The sequence below is a fragment of the Eumetopias jubatus genome, unplaced genomic scaffold (genome assembly GCF_037043125.1).
Source record: "Eumetopias jubatus isolate StellerSeaLion01/CBP00866 unplaced genomic scaffold, mEumJub1_p1.0 scaffold_16, whole genome shotgun sequence".
Lineage (NCBI taxonomy): Eukaryota > Metazoa > Chordata > Mammalia > Carnivora > Otariidae > Eumetopias > Eumetopias jubatus.
Window position 1 is genome coordinate 40,548,745 of NW_028274822.1, and position 14,271 is coordinate 40,563,015.

General features: G+C 37.8%; 1 protein-coding gene across 3 annotated transcripts in view; it reads right to left on the bottom strand.

The window, feature by feature from the left end:
• RNF125 (ring finger protein 125) overlaps nucleotides 1–14,271 on the bottom strand; it is a 45,057-nt gene that overhangs the window by 7,836 nt on the left and 22,950 nt on the right. For 2 of the 3 annotated variants that reach the window (XR_003608297.2, XM_028098198.2), the window contains exons 4-5: nucleotides 13,563–13,653; nucleotides 5,720–5,827 (exon numbers count right to left, since the gene is read on the bottom strand). Coding sequence is in view for 2 of the 3 variants with exons in the window: in XM_028098198.2 (XP_027953999.1) it covers nucleotides 5,720–5,827; nucleotides 13,563–13,653 (199 nt within the window). In the remaining variant the exon portion in view is untranslated. Of the gene's footprint in view, nucleotides 1–1,394; nucleotides 3,091–5,719; nucleotides 5,828–13,562; nucleotides 13,654–14,271 lie in introns of those variants that run through there. The other variant, XM_028098199.2, reaches the window with a different exon arrangement.

Sequence of the window (14,271 nt, forward strand, 5' to 3'; positions counted from 1 at the left end):
ATTTAAAGACGCCTTTTGTGTGGTTCTGAACTAACGAAGATTTACTTGCTGTACTCATGCTCAGAAATATATTGTTTTACTTTTTAGGGACTAGATTTTCAGTCTGATTATCTCTGAAAAATTCCTTTTTGCACTTGTTGTCCAGCGGGTTTTGCTTTATTGGACGACCCATCCAAATTGCAGGACAAGAGCTTGTGAAACTAAAAATCTGTTCTTACTTGTCTGCAGCTGTGAAAAGCAAGCTTGAAACCAGTATCTAAAAGGGAGGGAAGAAGGCCCTTAAGATTTCATCTGGTTTTACTTTTTTCTCATCTCACAGTGGATGGCAGAATAGTAAGCAAGTCTTTAAAGAATGAATGGATAATTTATTATAAAGAATTGGGGGCACTGTGATTGTGACTACATTTATGTGTAAGGAACAAAGTTCATAAATGATGACAATTAAAAAGCTAACTACAGCCAAATATTTTATCCTCAGTTGTTATCACTAGTCTTCATAGCTTCCTTTGCTTGCTTACACTAGAGACGTCATTCTACATCCCGGATTTGTCATTAAAGAGACAGATATGAGAAATAGAGCCATCAGATAACCACTTGCTGCAAGCACTGAATATACAGTTATTTGAAGAACTAAGACTAAATGGGGGATAGAAGGGAGAGAGTATAGTATGTTATACCAGTATTTTTTGGAAATCCTGATATAGTATGACTTTTAAAAACAGAGAATGGGAAGAGCAAATGAAAAAATTTCAATTGTTTCAGTAATCATATGGGTGGTGGTCATATTAGCATTGTTATTCTGAGGCTGCTGCATGTGTATGGTAAATAAAGGAAATGAATAATTGTGGGATATTCTAACTCTGTCATGCCTGTGTCCTTGAAAACCAGGATTCTCACTATAGAAAATGGAAATATAGTTGTAATAGAAAGGATTAAGTAAAAACTCTGTAGTACTCAATTTGATTTGGAAGTTTCACAATAAACTCACAAAGTGTTTTATCTTATTAAAAAAATAGAGATTTCTAGCTCTCTCCTAGGAACAATGGCCAATGTAATAGCAATGAGCATCCTTAGAGCCTTGATTATGGTTTTGAAATACCATTTCTCACTAAAAGTAGCCAGACTTCTTAGAGAAATGGCTCATTCCAGGTCTGGGGCAGGAAACACACAAGTTGAGCCTAGAATATCTTGTCTTCTGAGATAGCAAGGAAGCTAATAAAGACAGCTAGTGTAATGTCAAAATGACTCAGAGGCAACTTGGTGAGGCTCCCAAAGGCCAAAGATGGGACAATTTGAACTTCAATAAGGTAATATTTGAAATGGGTTGAAGCCTCTCAAATATGTTTGAACCCATGAGTTCGTAATACCGAAAAAAGGAAGGGATCTCTGGAAGGTAATAGGAAACAAGTTTATTTTCTTGAAAATTAGTACATGAAAGGAAAATACAAATATTTACCTTCCCTTTCCTGTACAAACTTGACCAATGGTTAACCAAATAGTACATGTGGGGAAACATCTCTTTATAAAAATGTTCCAGTTAATAAATGAAAGAGAAATGATAGAATTAGAATATCTTCTACCTCACAGTAAATCAATGGATCTAGGTATTGAGTATCAATTTCAGCTGATATCACAAATAGAGAGAACCAGATATTATGTGCCCTCTGATGAAAGAACACACCATGACCTATAGTCTTGCCAAAAAGGACTGAACCTGAGCCTATTCAAACATCTGGATCCATGTGTCAATATCCAGAGGAAAGAGGAATGTGCTGAATTGCACCATGAGTACACAACCAGCAAAATACAGACTGTGGGAAACTCTATAGGCCATGAGACCAAGTTCTTCAGTAAATTCTAAGGAAAAGAAAGAAGGGAGAACCTATAGATTTAAAAGATGTAGCCAATAAAACAATTTTAAATGGATAAGATTAAAATGCAGTGTGTAGAGATACACACTTGGGCAATAATAAAGAAATGCAAGGAAGTGATTATAATGGGTATCACTGTAGTGATTACAATGGGTATAATCACTGCAGTGATTATAATGGGTATTAGTTACTTCTGTGGAATTTGGGGAGATGGTTGATAACTGTGACTGGACACACAGAGGACAACCAGAATGGCTGGCGAAGTTCTAAAACAGTGTTTCCTTATAATGATGTAAAAAGCTACATTTTGTTTGGTTTTCAGTATTTATATTTTGTATTTTTTCTAAAGGAAAAAAGTAAAAAAAAGCAAAGCCCTTAGGGTTTTCCACTAAAAATTATGGATGTGAACACTTCTACTATAAATATCAGCTGAAGGTTCTTAAGAAAACTGCCTATATTATAGAAATATTTCTAAATAATAAGCTACAAATATTTGAAAAATATAATATTAAATTCTTATTGTGCATCGTTATAAAAAGTCAAAGAATTAAGTATACATTCCTAACACAAAATTTATTTTGTTACAGTATTATGTTTTACAATTTGGTTAAGTGGACTTTGTTGACTTCCAAAATTTTCCTCCTCTACTCCAATACAAGGCTACTCATATTATTCTATTAGAGATTAGATGAGCACTACAACAGATTTCATATGTCCTTGAATGTCCACACTTGGTTTCACTCTCCATCTTTTTAGATAGAACAAAGATTAGTTATCTTGCTCAACCATGATAGTAGTTATTAATATGTAGCATTACACATAGTATCATCCAATTTGCAAATAAAGATCCTTCACCCACATATCCTGCCTTATGTCCTCTTCCATATATTAATGGCTGATGGAGACTACTTTTTGTTGTTAAGTGTCTAAAAAACTCAAGAATGTTAAACAGATTTAAGCCATCAAAATGAAAGTAGTTTTAAAACGCAATATAACAATAAACATGGACAAACGTATAACAGTGTTGTACATCTTTGCCCATGGAACCTTGACAATTGCCCTCCAATTGTTCAAGCAGCATCTTAACAAATGGTGCAATTCTATGGTCTCCTTCCCTTTCCTCTTAATTAAATTATGCGGTGTTTGAGTGATTCACATATTCCAGAAGTGACCGGTCTAAGACCCTTCGGATAAGAGCTTCCTCAATTATATTAAAATCCTACAATAAAGAAAAATAATTAGAAACATATAATCAGAGATGAGAGTTTTCAGCAACTGGAGGAAACGGGCCAAGGCAGTGCCCCATTTTGCAGGAAAGTAGAGCCCTGAATTTAGTGACCTAAGTTTCCACAAAAACTGTCATAAACCCCAGGACTTCTGTTTTGGGGCTAGTGCATTTTCTATTTAATTTTACTGCCTAACAATTAACTAGTTATTGTCATAGTAAAATAGTCTTGATTCGGAATTTAAATTAGTAATTTTAGTCAACCTTATAAATCGTGGTGAGGGTGCTATGTTCCAAATAAACATGTAATATGGATTAAAGTCTAGACATTCCCCTAGAAATCAGCAATCTCAGAGTACTACTGAGTATCTATTTCTGAAATATATGTTGAACACAAAACTCTCTTTCTCCCTGCCTCCCTATGGTCAAAATGACTTTCAAAACTTTAAGTCAGCACATTCTGTAAATAAAACAAAAACGATTAAGAGCCCTATTCTCTGCAATCCATCTCCTCTTCTGCAATAAATCGAAAAAAAAAATAGTCTCTTGGAAATCCATTCTAAAACATAAAAGCATAAAGGCAAATCAACAAAATCCAAAGGAAAGCCATAAAGCCCAGAAGAGCACAAGATCTGGACTGAATCCTGGCTTTTTCTTTGGCAATTTATTAACCTTTGAGCTTCAGGTGTTTCATAGCTAAGTGAGGATAGTAACACAACAGTCACTTCACAGAAGTTGCTGTAGGAATAAAATGAGGAAAATCTTGAGAAGAATGGACTGAACATGAACAGCCAGGACAGATATGAAACCAACCTGGTTTTTAGAACATCTTATGGAGCTAAGGTAAAGAGGAAGCCAGCCCTGTGTGTTGTAAAAAATTGAGAACACAGAGACCAGAACCAGCCTCTGTTGAGGCCCTGTGTGCTTCAGGGGCCAGAAAAGACATTATTTGAGTGTTGGAGCCCGCTCAACTCTTCAAGTGGTCCTAGTACCTCCGTTTATCCTCTCCCCAACTCCAGATGGCCTAACATCCTTGCCCAAACTGTGCAAATCACTTTACACGCACTATTGCATTTAATCCTCAACAAGAGCTTTGGGCAGGAAGTGCTTTTAATCTCCTCACTTAACACATGAACAGACAGGCTCAGTGGTTAAATACCTTGCCCACAGTCACAGAGCTGTGACTGAGACAGAGCTGTTACTCAAACCCAGGTCAGAACCCAAGCGCCTTGTGTTGAATCTGGATAACCACAGTGGGCAGATCAGAAAGCAGGGAGAACATTTTCAAGGGACGATCCTCAACAATTATTAATTTCTATCTTGAAATTGCATAAAAAGACAGCAGTCAAAAATCATGTGAAAATTATATGCAAAGTTAAATTTAGCCCTTAACATTTCATGTATTTAGATAGCGGTAACAATAAAATATACTACTTCACAACATGGCTATGAGGGATTTTCCTTCCATAATAGGCAATAGCCCTTTGCTCAAAGGGACTCAGGAGATAACACATTACCCTCACATGGCAACACATGGAGCAAAGCAGAACAAAGGCTACATTAACTTTTCGCTTGTTATTCTCATTCCTGATCATGGGAAATACAGTCATAAGTTAGAACTATTCATACCACATCTAACTTTTCTTCCATCTCCCCCCTCCAAAAAAATTATTGGGTTGTGGGAGGGGGAATGGGAGGAAGGGGGTCAAAAGGTACAAACTTCTCCTTATAAGTTAATTAAATACTGGGGATATAATGTACAACATGAAGACTACAGTTAACACTAATGTATGGTATATTTGAAAGCTGATAAGAGGTAAATCCAAAAGTTCTCATCACAAAAAAAATTTTTTTTGGTATCTATAGGAGACGATGGCTGTTAACTAAAATTATTGTGGTGATCATGTCACACTATATAAGTCAAGTCATTATACTGTATACCTTAAACTTACACAGTGCTACATGTCAATTATTTCTCAATAAAACAGAAAAAAAATGCTTAATATAATGAGATTGGCCATTAGTTGGTAGTTATTGATGAGTAGTTACTGATAATATGGAGGTCCATGGTAGTGTTTTGTCTGCTTTTGTATGTTTATAATTTTTCATAATACAATTTTTTCAGTTTAAAAACATGCAATAGACATGAGTTTTGTGTCTCATGGAGTTTAAATAAAACATGAGGCCTGTGTGTCTTACTACATAACTGTTATTAGCCATTGAATGTGTTGTAATAGCAACGGATGCAGAACAAACTCTGGGCCATTTCAACACTGATGTGATTTCATCTCATTTCAGCTACATAAGTTTTCAACTTCATAAAAATTAAAACTATATATAGGGAGGGGACCAGAGTAGAAATTAAAATAATTTGAAAGTGAAATCTAGTACCTTATACAATGACAATCTAGATCACAAAGAAAATCATTTTGTCTAAGGCAGATAATATCAATAGTCAGGTTTATAAGCATTATATTTTTATAATTTCCTACTTAATGCTGATACTTAACTTCAGGTCCATACACATTTTTTTCCGCTATAATTTTATTCGCTTGGATTTAAAAAGGTAAGCTTAACACACGCCACATAGAAACATAATGTAAAAGTAAAAAAATATACTTACTATGAAATCATCATAAAACAAAGTGTGACTGACTTGCAAATGTCTTATTAAACTGCCACTAAAGCTTCCTGGATTCTCATTAGGTAGTAAACGGCAAAGTGGACAGAACTGGAAATAAAGAAAATCAGGAGTTCAAGAAAGAATTTAAAATAATCAATGTCAGAATTAAAAAATTAAATAACCATTCAACAAGTGAATTTTAACTTTATGAATCTATTGGCCATTCCTCAGCATATTTAAAAACTGCATAAATATTAACCAAATAAAATTGCATTTATTTCTTCATATGCATTTCCTGTACTTAACAGTATAGCTATTTATTTCATATTTATCAATCTATTATTTAAACAATATTGCAGTTAGTAGATGTAGCATAATTTATTTAATCAGTTGCCTCCGTCTTGAAATACTTAATGGCTTTAAAAAATAACCTTTTTCATTTTCAAGTATTTATAAACTCATGAGAAATTACAAAAATAATGCAAGAGGTCCCATGACTCCATCATCCAGCTTCCCCAGTGGTGATACCTTATAACTGCAGTACATTATCAAAACCAAGAAATTGGCAATTAACTAGACTACAAGCCTTACTTAGATTTCACCAGTTTTTGCATGAACTCAGTTTTTTGGGTTTGTGTGTAACATATACCCCTAAAGTAGTATATGATAAAGAGTTGGAGCACCTGGTGGCTCAGTTGGTTAACTGTCTGCCTTCAGCTCAGGTCATGATCTCAGGGTCCTGGGATCGAGCCCCATGTCGGGCTCCTTGCTTGGTGGGGAGTCCGCTTCTCCCTCTCCCTCTCCCTTTGCCCCTACCCCCAATGCACGTGTGCTCTCCCTCTCAAATAAAATCTTTAAAAAAAAATACACTACTTTATTACATTTTTTTTTACTGCTTTATTATAATTTATCCTAGGGTTTTTTATTTTTTATTTATTTTAAAGATTTTATTTATTTATTTGAGAGAGAGAGAGAGAGAGAGAGAATGAGAGATAGAAAGCACGAAGGGAAGAGGGTCAGAGGGAGAAGCAGACTCCCTGCCGAGCAGGAAGTCCGATGTGGGACTCGATCCCGGGACTCCAGGATCATGACTTGAGCCGAAGGCAGTCGCTTAACCAACTGAGCCACTCAGGCGCCCTATCCTAGGGTTTTTTAAAATTCTATTTCTTCACATTTTCATTTTTTAAAATACGAGATGCAGAATCATTACTGAGGGCCAGGTATGTGTTAGGCATTAAATTAGGTAGTATTCTTATTTGATCCTCACAACAACCTAGTGAATTAATTATTGTCCTGTTTCTTTCATGAACTCAATTTCAGAAAGGAAAAAAAAATTAGCTTAAATTTATACCACTGTATAGTATCAGAACTGGGATCTAGGCCTCCTAATAGATAATTCGATTTTATTTTCATATTATAACAGTGCTTAATTTATCTGTTTGGATGGTAACATCTTGCTTTAAATTTAAATGAGGTCTTTATGTAATTCTTATTGTTTTGGGGGGGTCTCAGTTTCAGTATGCTCAATATTTATACATAGTTTAACTTCTGAATTTTGCTCTAGTCCATTATTATGTGTCTTATTTTTAATAAAATTATATCATTTCAGTTATTATCGCTTGATAGTCATTTATGATTTTCTAATGCTCTAGCTATCTTGGTTACTTGGCAACACTGGCTATCCCAAGATAGACCCCTATGTAGTAATGAGAACACAGCTGAGACCAAGAAATACTTTAACAAAAAAGCAACATTAATTTTTTTGTTATGTGAAAGAAGGGACACTAGTTATAGAAATTTGTTCACTCAGTACTCTTTACAGTACCCCTACTATGTGTTGGGCACCTGGAATATGCAAACCAGTGAAGATACAGTTGTGTTGCATGGCCTGTGAAGTCGGGGAGCTTTCAAATCCCAGCACCAGCTCTACCGAGCTGTGTGACTGACCTTCAGCACATGAACTTCTCTCTTCGGTCAAGTGGAGATACCACCACCTAACTTGTAGAGTAGCTATGACGTTTAGAGAGAATGTCCTCCATGTGCCAGGTACATACTAGGCATTTAATAAACACCATGTATTTACTACTATTTGATCCTTGTTTGTGAATAGTTGGAGCTCCATGAGGAAGAAACTCCACGTGCCCTGTTCGCTCCTGCATGCCCAAGTACCTGGAAAATAGTTTCCAATTTCATCTCTGCCTCTCACTGACTTAGCCTTGGCAAGTAATTAATCTTATCCTACAAAATGAGAATTAGTTCATTTGCAGAGCTGTTTGTATATTTAAAAGGTGTCATTTAACATTATGAAGCTCAGTCATTATACTAGCTCAGTCCTTGGCACAAATGATAAATGGTTGCTATTGTTATCACATAAGCAGATACTTTCAATACTGCAAAGCAAGTGCTATACCCAAGATGTTACACCATATAGTCAAGTGTTATACTCAAAAAGGCAGTTCAAGACCTAAAAAGGAAATCATTAATTTTGCCCAGGAAATCAGGAGAGGCTTCAGCCAAGCTGCCGGTAACTGAAATGAGTCTTGAAGAAAGCGCCAGCAAATGCCAGAGTGAGGAGCATCACAGGCAGAGAAATCAATGCACAAAGGACAGGCCTGCTTAGAGAATGGGAAAAGCTCTGGGAAGCTGAAGGTAGGGCATGTTGAGGGAAGTGGTAGGAGATGAGTTTGCAAGGGTTAAGTTGGGACCAGTTCTGCTCAATAGATATTTATTTGAGCACCTATTATGGTTTCTGTAGGCCCCATGTCAAGAGTCAGAGGTACAGAGATGCTAAGCCCTGACCCAACGATGAAGGAGATTCCAGATCTAGTGAAGGAGAAAGATACAGAAAACCTGGAACTTTAAGCAAAGTAGTTTTTGTTTTTAGTCTGATGTTGAAAGGAGCTAGTGGAGACTTCGGTCTTCTGCTGTACATATTTAGTTGTGTAACTCAAGAGATTTCTTCCAGAAGGACATTGGAAAACAAAGGTGAACATCTATACTACTCTAAGGATTTATTTTGTGTCCTAAAGTGAGGGATCTGACCTGAGGGAGGAGAGGGTAAGAATAGGAAGGAGAAAGAAATGGTAAGAGGCTGACTAATCATCGCCAAGTACCTAAGTGTTCACCTATACTCTCACTAACGTTGCCAATTTGCTAACATCAGCTCATCCTTTATTATGCACCTCCACTCAGTGCTCCCAGGCCATGACACTCATATTAGGAATCAATCAATGCACAGTGTATATTCAAAAGATGCTGACCTCATCTCAGTATGGACTTTATCTGATGGTGAACTCCACAGGTGAAAACAAGCCACCATATCAGAAGTTACCACCAACTTCAATCCTTCAGAACACCTATTACAAGGGACACCCAGTTCTATCTGTGGTTTAGATTAACCTCCACAGCAACTATCTGATGGCAAGTGCCATTTGGGAAAGAAATTTAAAATTCCTGAATCCAAAAAAAGAGAAAAGAGACATGCACTGAAAATAATTACAGGCAAAAATGTAACCAAAATTAAGGTACCAGATTGCACATCTAATTTAGCAAGAGTCTGAAAGCAAATTTAATAAAGATTTTTTCCTTCCTTCCAAAACATTTATGCACATACACTCCCACTGCCCAGTCGAGTCACAGATATTCTAAATACCCACAGAAATAAACCACTGTGGCGCAGGTGGCTCAGGCTCTAGTCACCACAGTTTATGTTCCAAACCAATAAAAGTCCTGTCCCTTCCCTTAAGGAATGAATCTCGGAAGCAAGGCAGAAAGTAAGAGACTACTGGAACCTTTGAATCTGGGTGAATGGAATTATGTTTTCCTTTAATATCTTATTTTTCATAATCACTATATCCTCCTATGCGCTAGGTTCTCTGCCAAGAGGTGGGCAGGCAGTGTTGAACAAAGAAGTTCCATGACTTCGTGACCCTGGTACCTTACAGGGAGAGACAGACCTGAAACGAACACACAATTACAAATGGTGATAAATGAGAAAAAAAGAGGGGAGGAAAGCAAGAGCTGAAAGTAATTTGGATGTCAGGGAGGGATTCCCTGAGGAAGAAAGATTTAAGCAGAGTTCTAAAGGATAAATATGAGCCAACCACTGAAAGAAAGAGCACTCTGGGCGGAGAGAATAGCCAGAAAGTGTGGCTTTTGCTGAAACATCTTCCTTTTCCAAAACAAAATACCAAATTTCTCTCAAAAGTGGTCTCTCAATTCAATCTGAAGCATGCTGCTTATGTCACTGGACTCCTTTGAGTTTAATATTCCACAGAGGCAAATTTTCAAAAAATAAAACATGGCAGGGGCGCCTGGGTAGCTCAGTTGGTTAAGCCTCCAACTCCCAATTTCAGCTCAGGTCATGATCTCAGGATCTTGGGATCAAGCCCCGTGCTGTGTAGGCTCGGAGCTCAGGGAGGAGTCTGCTTCTCTGCCTCTCTCTCCTCCCTCTCCCTCTGCCTGCCCCTCCCCCCTGCTCCCACAAGTGCTCTCTCTCTCTCTAAAATAAAAAATACAACATGGCAGAATATAATTACTATGTGACAAAAAGGAGCTGTCGGTTCTTAAAGCTGCATGTAAGAAAAGTCACAATTTCTTGATGTTCTTAATCTACTACCCCAGTCTTGAGCAACTCGGAAAGAAAAGATTAGTGGCTTGTGGTTCGATTTCTGAATTATCTAATTTTATCTAGAAGGCAGAATCATTTGCTCAAATCTCTAACTGCCAAGAAACTTCTTACACCAGATTAAGTCAGATGAGGTCACTGATCTTATCTGTAAGCAAACCCAACAACCCAGCCCCTCAAAGCAATAATTCCTTGCTAACTTCCACACCAACCCAGAATCAGCCTTGGACTTAGGACTTCTCCTGGGGTATTTTCACCAGCATGCCCCCACCGGGGATTCCTAAGCACGTGAACCCCAAATATGCCACAGTATCTACTTCCTGCCGTTTCATAACCAAAGCGTATATCCAGAATTCCAGTGGTTCTAGATCCTTCAGAGTGACACATGGCTCGAGTTTCTACTCAAGCATGAAACATTAACAGGAAAACTGAAGGTCTTCTGCTCTAGAGACCACCTACAGACAGCCCTCATGTATTACAGAACCACGGATTTTGTGAACAATCTGCTCCTGCCTCAAGGCCACGATAGCATCCTGGTCTTTGGAAATTCACCACTTCACTCCCCAACCCTTCTGGCTTGGGTTCCCCAACTGTGAGAGTACATGGCTTCCTCAAAATCTCCACTAGCTTGGTTTTATGTAGTTGCAACAATGGTAGTAGCCCACCATTATCACCTGACTCATTTACTGCTACCTTGTGAAAATGGGATCATTATTATCATCCCCATTTTACAAATGATGAAACAGAGGCAAAGACATTGGTGGGATTTGCTGGGATTGGTACCAAAGTTCATCTCCTCCAAAGCCTAGGTTTTTGACTATTAATTCCATGGGCAATCTGATCCCACCATTCCTGGTTTATTTCTGCCCTTAGATCCACTTTCTTCAGTTCCTTCTATTACCTCTAAATCAAGGAAGACCTAGCTTCCACGAGCCACCTTCAATCTGATGGCCAAACTGAGCAGCGTGGGGACTGGATTTCTGCCGGGGCAGGGACACAGTACCAGTGGACAGACCAGTACATGACCTGCCCCAGAATGCTGCTATGATGCAGCCCAAGACCATGGTCCAAAGCACCTGGTGTTCCTCCAGCCAGAGCAGCACTGGGTACTGTGGTTAGGGCTCAGGTTGTATGGATAATACCCTCTTACGGTTTCTAGGAGACAAAGAAGCACTTAGAACTGGGTAAATGGTCGCTACTATTATACCATCCTAACTCTTCCTTCTAACTTCCTCTAGCTCCCCAGGGACCTAATATAAAACAGCTCCATAGCCCAGTTCCTCCCACAGAACAACTAGAGCAGTAAAGGCCCATGATAATCTCCCCTGCTCTCCCAACACATATCAAGCCATTCCAAGAACCAAAACCCCTGAACCATTAGGATCAATAACAAATACTTTGACTCTACTGTGTGGCTTCTCTTGTGAACCTGCTGGTAGAGCACAGGGGTCCACCATGCTCTGGAGCTAGACTATTGTGTTCAAATTGTGGCTCAGCTACTTAACAGTTGGTGACCTTACAAGACTTGGGTAACCTCTCTGAGCCTCAATTTATTATTTGTATAATGGAAGTGATCACACCTATCTTCTATGATTGTTATAAGAATTATCCTTGTTTGTAAATATCTATCTATCATCTATCTATCCAATATAACTACGTTTCAATCTCATCACTTTCCAAGAGGATTTTATAGGAAAAAAAAAAAAACCTTAAAACTCAAATTTAAAAAACCAAAACTCCTGGGTCTGCCTGGGTGGCTCAGTCGGTTAAGCGTCTGCCTTCAGCTCAGGTCATGATCCCAGGGTCCTCAGATCGAGCCCTGCATCAGGCTCCTGGCTCAGCAGGGAGCTTGCTTCTCCCTCTGCCTCTGCCTCTCCCCCTGCTCATGCTCTCTCTCTCTCTCTATCTCTGTGTCTCAAATGAATAAATAAAATCTTAAAACAAAAGAAAACAAAAAAACACACCAAAACTCCTATCTATATAAACGACACGCATACACATATATTTGTGTATATAAATATATACGCACACATACATATATAAAAATATATACATATACATATTTATACCATAAAACGAAAATGAAATTCAGAACAATCTTCGAGGTATCATTTTATATCTGCTAAGCCTTTTACTTTAATTTTAAAATAAACGCACCCAATATTAGCCAGGTTAAGATGAAAGTGGTTTACTCCTAAATTGCGGACACAAATATAAATTGACTTAACCTTTTTGGAATGCATTTAGAAGTATATTTCAAGAGCTATTAAAAAGTTTGCACTGGCCGCCTGGGTGGCTCAGTCGTTGAGTGTCTGCCTTCGGCTCAGGTCATGATCCCAGGGCCCTGGGATCGAGCCCCACATCGGGCTCCCTGCTCCGCGGGAAGCCTGCTTCTCCCTCTCCCACTCCCTCTGCTTGTGTTCCCTCTCTCGCTGTGTCTCTCTTTGTCAAATAAATAAATAAAATCTTTAGCACTTTTTGGTCCCAGAAGATAAATCTAAGGAATTTCCTCTTAGGAAAAAATCCAATAGAAGGAAAAGTTCAAATGTACAATATGAATTCAAATCCTAAAATTGGTAACAAGTGTACAAAAAATAGTAAAAGGGCTAAGTAAATGAGGATGTACCCAGCACCACCCTGCTTTCCCTCACAACTATACAAAAAATGAAAATTATCAAAGCCACACGGCAAAGGAGAACTAAAATGCCAGGCTGAAAAGAATAAAAAAAGGAAGCATCACAGTGAACCTAGGAAATGATGAGCAATATGTGTATTTAATGTGCAAGCATATGGATAAATACTCAGACTATGAAATAAACCATAGAATGAATAAGATGAATAACTTTCTACTTTTCATTTCTAGTAAATTGTCATGATAGTCCTATTTGCATTATTAAAAAATGTTTTTTACTTAGGATGTGACCACAGTTAGTATGCTAGAGTTGGATCTTAGCTATGTGTTTTGGATCTTCTTAGTTGATTATGCCCATAATTATGTGTAAGAGAGAATGTCTAAGTTCATAAATGAAAGAATGCACATTAGTAATTCTTAGCACTTTCAATTCAACACTTTCACATATTGTTAATAGTCACGGAATTATCACAACCTTGACATAAACTATCCTTTATAACATATCTATAAATAGAAGCCTATTAAATGGATTTCTAGTGTATATTAAATGCAGACACTGCAGAAATAGTAACGAAATTGCTTACCACAGATCTCCTTTCTGATCTGTGATGAGTAATGCAGTGATCCAGCAAGCTGTCTTCATCCAATTCCCTCTGACAAAATGGACACACACACCTGGAAATTGCATAGAATACAAAAATTACTAAAGTTGTTGGCATTTAACTAGAGGTAGAAAATAGAATGTAGGCGGATCTAGTTCCCAGCCCTCGTTTTTCCTGATTTGACATTATTTTTCCATCCTGATAATGGTCAGATGAGAAAGTAAGTATCCTCATAGGGATACGGCAGAGAAAAGTAAGTATCCTCATAGGGACACAGCAGAGAAACAGTTATATATAATGAACACGAAGCACTTTATTCTCTTTGGAAAAGAAGTGCAATCTGAGCACCCATTAACTGAGAAACTGGGGGATCACATCACCCAGCTATCCCTGGGTTACTTTTTCCTGTTTCTTTTTCTTTCCCGCTTTCCTAATTCAGGTCCCATAACTGGGTGTTACGTGTTCTCCAACTCCACCACCATAGGTAACTCCTGGTATATCTAAGGAGTACTTGTCCCTTATGTTGTGCTGTCCACTACAGGAGCTAGGAGCCACATATGTCTACTGGCACTTGGAACGTGGCTACTGAAATTGAGTTATGCTGGAAGTACAAAATGCACACTGGGTTTCAAAGGCTTAATATTTAAAAAAAAAGTGAAATATCTGAATAATGTTGATATCGATTACATGT